The sequence below is a fragment of the Gallus gallus genome, chromosome 5 (genome assembly GCF_016699485.2).
Source record: "Gallus gallus isolate bGalGal1 chromosome 5, bGalGal1.mat.broiler.GRCg7b, whole genome shotgun sequence".
Lineage (NCBI taxonomy): Eukaryota > Metazoa > Chordata > Aves > Galliformes > Phasianidae > Gallus > Gallus gallus.
Window position 1 is genome coordinate 22,338,173 of NC_052536.1, and position 14,041 is coordinate 22,352,213.

The following is a 14,041-nucleotide window of genomic DNA, read 5'->3' on the forward strand; positions in this document are numbered from 1 at the left end:
TGCCTGTGTTACATGGGGAAAAATGCCAGATACCACCTCTTCTGTCTCCACTTGATCGTCTTGTCAAGATGCTTTGTGTTTGGGGTGTTACAGTGAAAACAGAGCCTTTCAGCATTTGCACTTCCAGGAATTCCCGAATGTCATTTAAACATCATCTTTTTCACACTTGATCCAAGCACATAAAGCTCAAATATACGTTAGGGGCAGGAAATCTGAGTGGGACAAAGGGGAAAATGTGAACTGCTTTAAAGCCGTGGGGCAGATAAATCTGCAAAGACTTGCTGTAGGGTTGAATAGCTCACAAGGTCTGAACTGTGGTAGATGGAGCAGGCGCATTTGTTTATGACAGCAGTGTAATGGGGCACGGTTGTCCTCTCAGGTAGAGGAAGTCTTTCTGACATCTTGATAAGTGTGGAACTTTCAGCCATTTTAGCTCCGTGTGTTGCGGAAGAAAGAACATCACTCTCCATTCACCCTGAATTCAGCCAGCAACAGCGAGGAGCGAGTAGTGAAGACCCCGAGCTGAGCAGGAGCCTTCTTTAAACTCAGAAAAGAATTTCAGTTTTGGAGATAGTTTGTGTGAGTTTATGTACTCTGTGAAAGCTTTATCTCAGAACTAGAATCACGGTCCATGAGTTGCCTTCTCTGTCCCATGTGCACTTGTTGTCATACTGTCTTCAGTCTTCTCAGTATGTTGTGGTCTGTTTTTTAATTTGTATTCAGAAAAGGTTGGCCATTTTACTGGCTGCCCTGCTAGAGGCAGAGTGCTAGTGGCAGCCTGCACATTTCGGTAGCCAGTCTGTACTGTTCTAGACTTATAACTGGTTTAATGACTTGGCTTGATGTGATATCTTTTGACTAAGATGATACAAACTGGACTTAGAATTACCTGTTATATTTCATACGTTGGTTAAAATTAGTTGTAAATGTAATTTGGAATTACTGATTTAGATATTGCAGGCAAATGAATAGGCACTTTGGGCTCTTTATCCTTGTCAGCTGCACATCTCAAGGAGGTCTTAAGTGAGGATGTGAATGAGAGGGTGAGTAGTTGCTGAGTGTGCACTGTGTCATGCTGGTACATAGCAGGCTTCCCTTTGCAGAGAAACGTTTCTCTGTGGTTGCACATTACGTGTTCTCTCAGAACCAAATTCTTTCTTGATTATTAGAAAAACTCAGCTGAAGTTCCAAGATGGCTTATATTGTTTTTACTTGAAATTAATTTGAGCTTTTCAGAACCTTGGTCTGAAAATAGGTCTCTGCGGTAGCTTTCACGTCTGTCTGCAGGCTGTTTTGTCCTATGCCTTTCATAATAATAATGTAGTTCTTATTTGCTAGATTTCAGCACTACACATGTCAAAGTAAATCCGTCATTCTTCAAACATCTAATTTAAAATTCAGTTTTTCACTGCATCCATAAATATTCTTTGCTATTTTTTACTCAAACTGTGTGGTTCAAAAGCAATTGCAGCATATATATGTATCTGTGATATCCACAGATCCTTCAGAAAACAGTTGGAAGGGGAAGATTCGTGCCTGTTTTCCCAAGCCATAGGATATGGTTGATTATGAAGTCTGTAACTGAAGTATCTGGCAGTGTCCAGGTCCACGTACAAAAGTGATAGCATCTTCCTTAACTTACTCTAGAGATTTGCAGGATGGATTCCAAGCATCCTAATACCTGTGGACTTTTTACAAGATAAAGCTTTGAATGCTTCTTCTTGTGAGAAAGCAATGAAATAATGATCTTTCAGGAACAGAAGTATTTTGAATGTCATCTCTAGGTCTTGCAGTTCCTGTAGGCAAAGCGGTGTGAAGGAAATGCTTCTCTCATTGATAGTGCTAGATGCCCGTGTAGATCAGTGTCTTAAAATCTTCCTGCCACCTCTCCAATACCTGCTCATTATTTACCATCCACAAATTCCTGTTTTCTATTTAAGCTTCTAAATAATAATTAAAAGAAGAGGTGTTGTGACAAGTTGACTTAGTGAAGAATTGTATTTCTTCTGTGCATTGACTTGCCTGTCTGTGTTGCGACTGCAGAGTGCTTAGCACGATTCGTGAGCCGAACAGTGAAGAGTCCTTGCACAGTCAAAAGAGCAGTTAGAATTTACCATTGAGAATGATCAATGTGTAAGGTCTTTGGAGAAGGGATTGCGTATTTATTTCAGGGGTTTTGACTGCTCAGAAGTTTGTGTGAGTGCATTTGTTGTTCTGTGTTACTACATTCCTAGTATAGCTGAAAGTTGCAGCTTACACTTACTCGGATGAGAAACCTTTTCTGCTAGAATTTCTTAGTAAGTAGTAAGTAACTTAGTTACTTACCACCACATAAAATATGTGAGATGCTAAATAGAAGAAACAGGCAGCTGCACAGGGAGAAGAGGTTCACAGAGATTGCTGTAATTAGGTTTTGGGCAAAAAATACCAAGTGTGTGTGTGTGCTTCCAAAACCAACAAGGGAGTCCTGGCCAGTTCAGCAGTTCTTGAAATGCTGGTAAACATGGGGATTCCCTGGAAGGGAGATTTTTGTCTCTCTTCCAAGTTGCTGCCAAATTCTATTGGGTGAAGAAGAGCGTTGGTAGTTTCCGTATTGCCGAGGTGGACTTGAGCAAAGGGAACTTGGACTCATTTCAAAACAGTGACTCCTTCTTTAAGTTTGCGCACTTCAATCTTTTCTTCCCCTACGCAGCGTGTACGAGTGTGTGTGCGTGTGTGGAGGAACTTGTCTTAGCCGTGGGCTCTGTCGGAGACCATGTATGGGTAAAGCACTTGGGCCAGTTCAGCTCCCTGCTCCTCCCTCCTGGAGAGCCGAGCAGGATCTCTTCTGCTGAAATGCTTGTTCCACTTTCTATATTTGTACAGCAGCAGCAGCAGCTAGCTAGGCGGTGTGGCCGGCCTTGTGTGTGTGCGGCATTTGCTGAGCAGAATTGAGAGCCAGGGTCACAGTCTCTGTCGTTACGTCTGTGTGTCTGTCTGCGTCTGGGGAGGACTGGCATTCCGAGTGAAAGGTGATCTGTTTGTGGATGCTTTGTTGGTTTTTTTTATGTAAAATGCAGTTTGTCCCAGCTGGGAATGTAGTTGACTGGGAGTGGAGGAGGGAAAGCAGTTGTCTTACAGGAGAGTGTGTGGTGAGTGGCAGCGGCACCAGCAACCTTACTGTGAGCTCCATAAAGCTGCTGTCTTCTGGGGCGGTTTAATATCCTTTCCTGCTCTGGGGAGTGGTCAGCCAGGGCCCGATCATTGCCATAGAAGGTCTGTTGTCCCTGTCTGCCATGAAGATTAATGAAAACACGATCCTGTCCTGGAAGATCTGAATGCTGCCTTTTGCTTGTTAAGGGCAAGACGGATTGTTGAAGAGCTAGACCCTGGCCAGCCTAGTGTAGAATAAGGAGTTGGTGTTGAGGGGATGGAGTTGTAGGAAATACCTTATTAGGAAGAGCTGGAAACTTGTTACTAGGATTTCCTTGGCTGTTCATTTGCCTAAACTTTGTATTAAGGCTCTGTGGGCAGTGGGAGGGCTATTCACAAGTGGTTTTCTTAAGCAGTAGGTCAGGTGAACAAATAATGAGGGCAGTCTATTGGCTGCTTGAACTGTAGTAAACTGTTGATATAGTAGTGGAAGGGTGCTCAAAATAGTGGCAGTAACAGGATCCACCATTAACATTGGCAAGAAATTGAGAAGGGGGGAATGGGAAATAGGATACGAGTACTTTTTTTCTGTCTTCTAGGGGATGCTGCCCACTTCCAGTTTTCCCTGCCTTTTGATTATCTGTGCAAGCTGGAATCTGAGTGAGGAAAACATTGTTTTACTTGTAAAGTAGAAGTGCCATCTTAAAATCTTTCTTGAGAACAGTGCTGCAGAAAATCAGCCTGAATTATTTTTCACTGCAGTGCCTTCAGCATTTTTCCTACTGAGAAAGCTATGTGTACCTCGAATTTGGAATGAGGGAATCCTGGAGGTGAATGGTGGGATCTCAGCTGCCCGGCGATGTCTGAATCCCACAGTGCATGCAGGCAGGGAGCTGTGGTTGATGTGTGACAGAGGGACGTCTCATGCATGAGCTCAAGCGTCTTTATCGTGTGACTGCTTTTGGATCATTCTTTGTGTAATAGGGATACACTGTGGTGGTTTTCTCAACTTCATCAGGCAAACCTATGGAAATTCATTGTGAACATCTGGATTTCTAGGATATTAAGCATGCTTTCTTAAGTGTTCTTATATATGTTTCAGAATTGTCACATCCTCTTAAAGCTCTCTGCCTTTCTTCCTACTTCTCTTCTGACTCCCCAGCTGACATCCTCTGTTTTGTGCTAGCCAGAACAAAGTGGCACAAGCAATATAAACTGTTTCAAAATTTACAGTAACAACCAAAAGCAAATGTTGGTACTATTCAATGCCAACAATCAAGATTGTACAATTCTTCTATTTTCAAGTGTACTCCAATAACATACTTAATTTTTGCCTGTAGTCTTGTAGCAGGCATGTGATTAGGCAGTTTCAGATGCTTGGAAGTAGACTACTGCATATTCAAAAACTGTTTACCTGTTCTGTGAAAGATGTAATGCTAAATGGATAGAACACCGTAGAAATGCATGTTTGCCATGTGCATTGAGTAGACAAGATGTAGCCAGGCTTTAGAATGGCATTAGGAGTTTAAATCTGCAATTTTGTGAAAATCTTCTTAATGATGCTTAAGACAGTGACATTGTTTAGTCCTAACTAAGCAGCCAGTTGTGTTTCTTGGAAGGCAGACGCTTTGGGCCGTGTAGCAATATTGTTGTGTACCTGTTGCCAGACAGTGCAAAAAGAGCCTTCGTACACTGCCCATTTCCAGGAGTTGCAGTGATTCGTGGAGCAAAATATGATGCTTTAGATGTGTAAGGGCAGGAAATCCTACTTGGTGTGTATACTTGGAGTTTAGGGGATAATACCCGATAATCCATTCTGGATTGACTGCGTTGTTATGCTGTTTGTAAAAACAGTTACATCAAGGTTGGAGACGAGTAAGAAATTAACTTCTATCTGACATTCCTTGTAGGTCCTGAAATTCTACAGCAGGAGGGTTTTGTTTTTCTTTTTAATTTCTTTTAAATGTTTATTACTTTTATTCTGTGCTAACTTTTTTTGGTATCATAATTGTGCAGTTGAAGAATAATGTTATGTCAGGGGTGGATATGTGGGAGGATTGTGGGAATTGGGAGTTCAGCCCAGAATGAAGTTAGCTACATTTGTAAAGGCTGTTGAAACAGAGGTGTTAAACTTGAAGAAAAGAGGTAAGGTTGATAAGTAATTTAAGTAAAGCCAATAAGTCAAGGTTGCTAAGCATTTACTTTTGATTTAAAAAGCTGAATTATACAGCTAAGGAAGAGGCTGACATCTTTAAATAATGGAAGTGGTTCATGAGTGCAAAGCTGGAAGGTGAAGGTAATTGTATAGAAGACCATGCAAAAACCGTAGCGTGTTCGTAATGGAAATAGTGGAACCCTCATCACTTGAGGCCTTTAAAACTAATAATGATAAATGAGAAGAGAATTAATTATGACGAACTCGAGACTTAAATACGATAATGCAGATCCATGAGTCATCTGAATGAGCATATGCTGCTGTTGCTCTGGATAGAAGCTAGTTCCATCTTTCATGTTTCCCCTTTCCTTTGTGCTGCCGGGTGCTTTTGTGAGGTTGTGCAGTGAATTGAACTGGGGAAGATGGCTGGGTTAAAACTGCTGGTTTCCTGTTGTTGGTAGGCTAGATCAGCCCTGGATCACTTCCTTCCCCAGGCTCATTATACACAGGTAGGGATAGACAGCTGGGGAGGGAAGAGTTGTGCTCTATTCTTCTGCCAAGAGCAGTGACTTAAAATGGATCTGCAGTAGGATTATCTTGAATGGTACATGTGCATTTTCTCCACGTTTTTATCTCATCTTTTTGGAGACCTTATACCTAGTCTTCTCTGGAAATACAACATGGAAAGTTTAATTAAAAATTGTTTGCATGTGTTATCTGCTGCAGCAAATATCATCTGGTCCTAGGCAGGGAGGTACTAGGTGTTCTGCTAACACGCTCCATTATGCATGCGTATCTGATACATGCCGTGCTTGGTGTTGCTATGCAGAGAAGCCTGCTCTTCTTTTTGGGGAAGAAATTGGTAACTTTCCTAGTGTAAGGATAAAGAGAAGACAGTGTGCCGTGCTGGTTGTTCTGTGTGGTTTTGATTCCGGAAGTATGAAGTACCTGTAGAATCTAGATGTGAGGCACAGAAACTCAGAGAATCTGGCAAGATGTTTGTGAGTTTTGTGTCTGTTTGGTGGCCTCATGCAGCCAGAATGGTATTTGTAGCACTTGCTGTGTCATAAAGTTCCTGTTAGCGGTGGAAAGCAGCTGATGTCATGCTGTGCCTTCCAGGAAAAGTGAATGGAAAAAAATGATGGAGATGTAAGTGAAGAATGTCTGAAAATATGTGCGTGAAACTAAAAGCAAGGGCTGAGCCTCTCCAGTTCTTGGCAAAGCACGTGGACAGCCTTGATCCTTGGCACTTCTTCCTCCCACCCCTTCACAAAGGTCTGGCAGGGTGACGGATCCAGCCTTCGCAGCAGGGAGGGTTTCTGGGGCCTTGGGTAGAGAGGAGTAAGTGAAGCTGCCTTGGCACAGCTCTCCCTGAGCATTAAACACCAAAGGTTAGCAGTCTGGGTGGGGTGTTTCAGGATCCCCAGCAGAGCCACAAGCATGCTTTGTGCAGTAGAAAGCTACTGAGATCAGTAGGAAAGGAGTCTCTTGATTTTCTTAACTAACTTTAGCTAAGAACGGACACTGCAGTTCCTTAGGCAGAGAGAAGTTCATTTTAAGCGTGGTGCTGCATTTGTGAATGATGCTCAGAAAAATGTTCCACAGTGCCCTGCCAATTTATTTATTGATGTGTTTGGGGGTATTTTGGTGGAGTTAGGCTGTGGATTAATGCAGGAAAAGCTTGTGTTTCTAAATTACTTACGGTGTTTTTTATACTTCAGATGCTACATGAAGATATCGAAACACTGTAAAAAAAAAAAAAAAAAAAAAAAAGAGAGAGAAACCAAAGCATATTGAATGAAGACAAATGAGTAACTTTCAGAGAGCCTGAGTGGAGGCTTAGGAAGAACTCCTTTGCAATGAAATGGCTAGATCTGTTCAAAAACCCAGATGAAATCAGAAGTCAAAATATTCCCAAGTTGATGTTCCCACAGCAACACCAGTGGTTTCCACTGAAGAAGAAATAGTATGAGATGTTTTTGAGAGTTACAACTTCACACACCCAGTAGTAAAATCTCTCTGAGTGTTAGTAAAAAATTACCTGCTTTTGTAACTGATTTGAATCTGTTTTCCTTCTTTAAAATGGAGTGTTGGCCCTACTTCTTCACAGATGTAAGTAAAGAGTTTATCCATTCAGTTCTGCAGAGAGTTCAACTGTGTGCCTGTTGCCAAACACACACACATATATATAATGTAAACATGTCGCACATGTGAGATTTCAAGCTTACTCCTTGATCAGTTACATTCTGAACTTTAAAAGTTGGGATACATCAAAATTGTTTTCACTCTGAAGCTGGCAGTAGATGCTGAAAATGTGTTCCCTCAGTAGTGGGTTCATTAATACAGAATGGTGATGGCATTGGTTAGAGGATCTTTGTGAGGAGACTTAGCATATTTTTCCCCCCTCTGAATTTAAATCTGTTTGTTTCCATGAAATCAAAGAAAGGCTTACTTACTGTGGAGCTATGCAGACTATGTTTATAGGCATTACGCAGGGATGCTTTTCCCCAAGGATTTTGCTTTTGGGTTTAATGATAGAGAAGTGAAAGTGTTTCAGTCTTTTGGCTGAAATGGATGAGGCTGTTGAAATTCAGTATTGCTTCCAAAAGCAGGCATAGTGTTTAAGCTGAGAATTTTGCTTCTGTTCAGTATACCTCAATTTTCTACCCAAATAAGCTATTAAGCTATGGCTGATTAGTCTTCCCTTGGCATGTGTGGTACCATAAAGCAATTGGGAATTATCCCATCTCCTTTTTTTTTTTTTTTGTTCTAAACTGCACTGATCCCGAAATGAGCACTTATTCTCTCTTATTTTTTAATCTGTTCTTCCTATTATGTCTTTTAATGGGTAAGCTCAGGCTCTGGTAGTTGAGCAAACTGTCATGGGCAATTCAGCTGGTCTGCTAACTGGCTGTACAGACTGTCTGGTAACCTGCAGGCAGATAAGTCCTTTTGCCTGTAAGACTGGAGAAAACAGTATCTGACAGGTCTGTCTGCAGAAATGCACAGGCACACTGGCTAGTAGCTGTTGCCTCCTGTTGTACCAGGTGTTCAGAGGTGCAAGAGCGTCCAGGTTGCAGGAGAAGATGGCCGATTCTCAGATTAGAATGTACGGTTGTCTCCTTGGTAAGTTTCCTGCAATGTAAGAGCCTCTAGTTCCTGACAGGTTTCTCATTGCTCACTCTGTTGTCGTTTTGTCTTGTAAGTAACGTTGATTGGAAGGTGGCATGTTTTCTGTGGGTTGTGACCTAAACCACCGCATTAAAACTTTATCTACTTTGTTTAGGCCTCTCTATGCCATCTCACTTACCCAATACGCTTGCTCCTCCACTCTCAGATGTGTTGTTGCTCTCCTCCTTAATTTCTTCCCTAGAATAGATATTTTTATATCTCAAACTTTTTAGTATTGGCTATATTGGTACTAGACGTGTATAAATCCATCATGAGTCCCGACTTAACAATTTACGTGAGAGAACGTTGACACCACGATGTATCTGAGAGTGATCCATGTGGTCTGCTTTGCCTGTTTTCTTTTTAGCTATAAGTGGTAGGCTTGACGTCCCACGGATGTTAAATTCCTGGAAGGTGCAATCAGAAATCAGAGCTAACTGGTCTAGGCAAGAGCTGACTGTGGCAGTAATTTCATTGATCGGAACCCATTAATTGATCCAGTAACTTCTTATAGATAGTCCTGGGTGCTGGGGAGACTGAAGCTTTGCTGCTAAGTAACAAAGTGGTATCACAAGATTTATTGGGCTCATCTCCATCCTCCAGTACTTAGCGGCCAGAGCCATTTGTTTTCATTACCAGCTACAGTTCTATTTGTATTGTGTGGCATCTCGGAAGTTACAGCTCTCTGCTCATCGGTGGGTATATTTTGTCCCTCTTGGGTATGGCAGGGCCAAGTATTAAATCTTCATTTTTCTACCTGGGGTTGTCACGTGGTGTCATCGTTCCTGCCAGCTTCGTGTACCAGAAATTAGAAGTGACATTGATGCTCAGATACAGCATTTCAGTAAAGAAGGATAACTGCAGGAAAAGCCTTAGTGAAAGATATGATGTCCTAGTTTACACCTATTAGTTGTTTTCTTGTCCTCCCGAAGAACCCATGCTCATGCCACTATGAAAACAGCCACTATTGGCTTCTGATGCTCAACTGGGATGCATGTACATGCAGGAGCATGCTAGCTCTGTGTACCTTCATCTGTGGTATCCAAGTTCTGATTTCTTCTGAGAAGGAAAAAAGTTGTCAGGTTCCTTGGCCTTTGGGCTATGTCTGTCTGGTGTGTGAACTCGAATCAAGTATTCAATGTATTTATGTTCTGCAAGCAATTATATGAGCCATATTGAAACAATTTTGTTTTGAGAAACACTTATGATTTAAGACCATCCTCCCAGGCTTTCTACAGGTGGTTGTCACATTTGCTGCTTGCTTTCATGCAGTTTTTATTGTGTTGGATTTTGTCTTTGATTCCGTGAGGTGTGTGTGTATATATATATATATATATGTATTTTTAAACGTATCCAAGAGTTCTGGTTTCCTTTGGCTATGTTAGCTGTACTTCATCTCCTTCAAAGTTTTTAAATTAGCTCTCTAGTTTAACACAGTTACATGTCCTAAGGGAAGGTTTTCTTTTTAACATTGAAAAAGTTGTTTGTTGGTATATTCATAGGCGTTTATGTGATCAATGGGCTGTGACTTTCAGGTTTTACTGAAAGTTGGTTATCACAGAAATGTAACTCAGTACTTAGGATGTTTCAATTTGGGATTAAATGGAAGAAAAAGTAAAATTTCCATTACGTGTTCTGAAGCCAGAGCTGTTAGCAGGAATCTGAGACCACGTTTGGGTCATAAACAAATACTCTTTAATTAAACTTCAAAAAGGCAGAGGAATGTGGGTGAGGTGGAATAAGGTGTAGTCAGGTAAAATATTTGCTAGGATCACCAATAGAAGTTAATGTCTGAGATGGTATGTGTGTTTCTTCTGAATTCATTATTCCAAATGTTACTCAGAAACAAAACAAAAATGTGTTACCAATGGCCAATTTTCAGTAGTATTGTAGAAAATATGAGTGAACCCATAATTTTGAAAACGGGCATTTTAGGTAACCAAGTTACACTTCTCAGGATTCCTGGATTGGTTTTTATTTTTCTTAACTCTTATTCATAAGAAAACTGGTTTTTTTGTTAAAGCTTCTGTACTCATTTAGAGCATATAATATTTTATTAATGTTATTGAACAACTTAGGAAGGAATTTAAAATAGCTATAAAACAAGGATGTAAAATTTCCAGGAGGTCCCCCTGTGGAAAAGAGGACATGAGTACATGTGATAAGTATCCAAGCATATTAAAAGATGGGTTGGAAGGGGATAAGGATCACTGATTCACACTTCTCAAAGAATATAGAACAAAGGTTATGAAGAAGCCTGCAAAGCAAGGAAGATGTGCATGCTCAAATAGTCTTCTAAAACTCTTCTTGCAGATGAATGATGGTTTTGGTTGCCTGTATACGGATAAAAGAACTTGTATTTTCTGTAAAGTATTTCATAGCAGCCATAAACTTAGTATACAACCTAAGCAGAAGCGTAGAAGAAATAAAAAAAAAAAAAAAAGAAATTAAAGTTTTGTATTTCAATGTATAGTAGCTTGTGTTGTGATCAATTATTGAGCAGACTAATGAGGATTGTTACCACCTTATGATACCTTGCATTGCTAGAAGTGGGCTTTAGTTTCACAGCTCTCATGCTTCCTGCAAGATGCAGTTCATGTTGTAATTATTGCTGTTAGCTGGTTCTAACTCTGAAGTACTCATTGTCTGTTTTTCTTTTTCTTTTAGAGTGAAGACTGGAAGTGCTAGAGAAGTGCATAGCTGCAGGTATGAACCAACTACAGTTTGTGACCCGCAGTTGCTTATTGAAGTTTCATTTCAAAGGTTCAGAGAGAAGTTGTCTTTACTTTCAGTGATGAAGGCAGTCACTCTCTACTGCAGTGAGCAGTATTCCATCAAATTTAAGATCTTTGGAGTTTGCTGCCCTTGTGCTGCTAAAGGGTGTTGGGAGTGTAAACAATTTAGGACTGCTTGTATCTAGCTAATAGACTTCTCTAGCTTCACCTGTAATTTAATAGTTTTATAAATGTAAGTAACTACAGAGTAGGATTATGTGTTGTGATAGTGATTTATTCACTGGAGTAAATCTCTTTATTCACTGGAGTAAATAAGTATTCTATAGTACATAAAACCTTAAAGATATTAGTGGAAAAATTCTGTGTGACATTCTGTTATTGCAGCATAAAAGGAAAATATTGGTGTGGAAATGGTTGGAGTTAAATGTGAGGGTTTTCTGGTGCAGTTCTGATGCCTGAAGTCCAGTAAGGGTGGAGTTTCATGAGCCAGTTCCTCCTTCCTGCTTTATTTGATTTCCAGTTGTTTTGGGGTGGTTTTTTTGTACTTGGTTCTGGTGATGATTTGACTGCATGGCAAACAGTCACTTTGCTAACCTGGTTAAGAGCTATTTCATAATCAAGTGGTTATTTCTCTGGTTTGGCAAATTGGATTGAGTGAAACTCTTCTGACCACACAACAACAACAACAACAACAAAAAATAGATCAGATGATAACTGTGCAGCTTAAGAACTTGTGGCTGCTATGTTAAGTAACACTTCTGTGCTCAGCTTGCAGTGGCTGCCGCTCTTCAGATAATCACCTGTATTGTGGCAGAAATACTTCAGGTGTGCTTTAGTCCATCAGCAGAGCGAGGAGGCTCTTTGAGAAGGAAACAGTATACCAGCCATGGCACTTCCCAACCATTATACAGAATGTTGGTGGTAGCTTTACCGGAGCTCTTGAGAGATGAAAAATATGTGCTTTTTCTCAATTTCAGTAAGAGTTGATCTTATCCCTGCCACACTCTTAAATGTAAGGCTTTTTAAAAGAAGAGTTTATCCCATCCATACCAGCTGTGGAGATATTTGAAGTGATTTGCTGATAAGGTGGATGCTTGTTAACAGATTTACCTAAGCTTGAAGGTGAAATGTGATACAGAGATCCAGATTCAAGTAATTGTCCCTTTTCAAGAGATCTGAGAAATATAGCCACGTTATGATTTTACAAATTCCTGTGAATGCTGCAAGGACAAAATTGAGTTTGTCCCATTGTCCCATGTTGTTCTTTGCCTGGCTTTGAGTTTTCCATTACTTTAATCAGGTTTCTCAGCTTCAAGAAGAATGATGGCACTGGAAACTCCCTCACGCTTTGTTTTCACCTCTTTGTATCTAGAGGTTCATCTGGAAACCAGTGGCATTGCTTATGTCACCTGTTAGGTACTAGGCAGCCAGAGGTGCTGCAAGAAAGCATGAGTGACCAGGAAGGATTCCTTCCTTCTGTGGTACTTCCTTAACAAGGAACTTGCTTAGAAGCTTGGCTGGCACTGTGCACAGAGAGAAATGTCCCCATACCAGCTTTGGTACATTGACTTTCTTGTCCTGTCCAAGACAGAGAAAGAGCCAGGAAGAACTGTGGAAAAAGTGTCTGGGGCAAACATTGCTGAAGAAAGTAGAACAAAATAAGATCTGTGATCAGTGGAAAATCATACATGTTGTGGTGGCTTATAGGAGATGCCAGTTCTGCTGGCTAGTCTAGTTGCAGTCCAGGAATTCAATAATTTTTGAGTGATTTTTAGAAATTGGAGACTGTTGGGAAGTACCTATTGGAAGGCGTTGGTCTCCATGCGCTGCGGGTATTGCACAGCGTACAGCTGCTTTCCCAAATGACTAACAACTCGGTCGCTAACCCTTCCCTCTTCTTTGCTGCTCCTTTAGGACCATAAAGAACATAGGAAAGAGGGGTTACTGTGTTTGTGTCTGAGACATTTCTACCTTTTGAGACAGTCTAATCTGTGATTAGACCTCATTCTTCAGACTTAAAGGATTCTACCAATTACAAAATGCAGTTCCAGAATCAGTTAGTTTGGATTATGGAAATAACAAGATGTTTACATTCTTTGAACAAACTAGTCCAGTTAATGATTTCCTTTGCATAACTTTGTTTCAGCAAATCTCACTTGGGTGTGAGATACATAGTTTCTCGTCCTTAAAAGAAACAACCCTGAATCCCTCTTAATGTGATGGTAGAGAGGTGTCCAAATAAAAGAGGAGTGATTCTTCAACATCTGTTAAGGTTATATAGAATTGTTTACATGCATCTGAGTATAAAATACCTCTGATGATGAATTAAATAAATTTGACGGTACAGAAATGGATTGGGGTGGAACTGTGATGGAATTCTGATTCTAGGCTGGTACAGTGTATGAAACTGAGGAAGAGTCAGCTTAGGTTCAAGATGAGGAATCAATGAGCCTTTGTTTCTTGCTTTTATGGTAATTGCTGTCTCCAGGTTTTTGAAATGGAGACTTTATTCTGAGACTTGAGCTTCTTCCTTCTATTCAGAAACTTGTATGCCATGCTTTGCCAAGGCAAATTATGGTTATTCTTGTCAAGGATTAATGCCGTGTGAGCACTGACAGTTTCAGGAGTGAGCAACTTCTGCCTGCTGCATTGTCACTTGTCAAATCCACGTTCACTGCGCTGATGTTCTTGTGAGCAAACAAATTTACCTTTACACTGTTCCAACACCTTGTGAACAGACTGTTCAGTGTTCTTGTTCTGATCCTCCCTTAGAATGATCCTTTTTTCAGTTTTCTGAAGGTGAAAATAATTGTCTGCTTGGCATCCCTGTACCAAAAGCCAGAGGAAA

General features: G+C 40.7%; 1 protein-coding gene across 37 annotated transcripts in view; it reads left to right on the plus strand.

The window, feature by feature from the left end:
• The window catches only part of CELF1 (CUGBP Elav-like family member 1), a 54,912-nt gene that overhangs the window by 2,843 nt on the left and 38,028 nt on the right, over positions 1 to 14,041 (plus strand). For 34 of the 37 annotated variants that reach the window (NM_001396305.1, NM_001396292.1, XM_046941339.1 and 31 more), the window contains exon 2: positions 11,126 to 11,164. Coding sequence is in view for 12 of the 37 variants with exons in the window: in NM_001396292.1 (NP_001383221.1) it covers positions 11,126 to 11,164 (39 nt within the window). In the remaining 25 variants the exon portion in view is untranslated. Of the gene's footprint in view, positions 1 to 199; positions 8,414 to 11,125; positions 11,165 to 14,041 lie in introns of those variants that run through there. The other 3 variants (XM_046941342.1, XM_040700534.2, XM_046941341.1) reach the window with 3 other exon arrangements.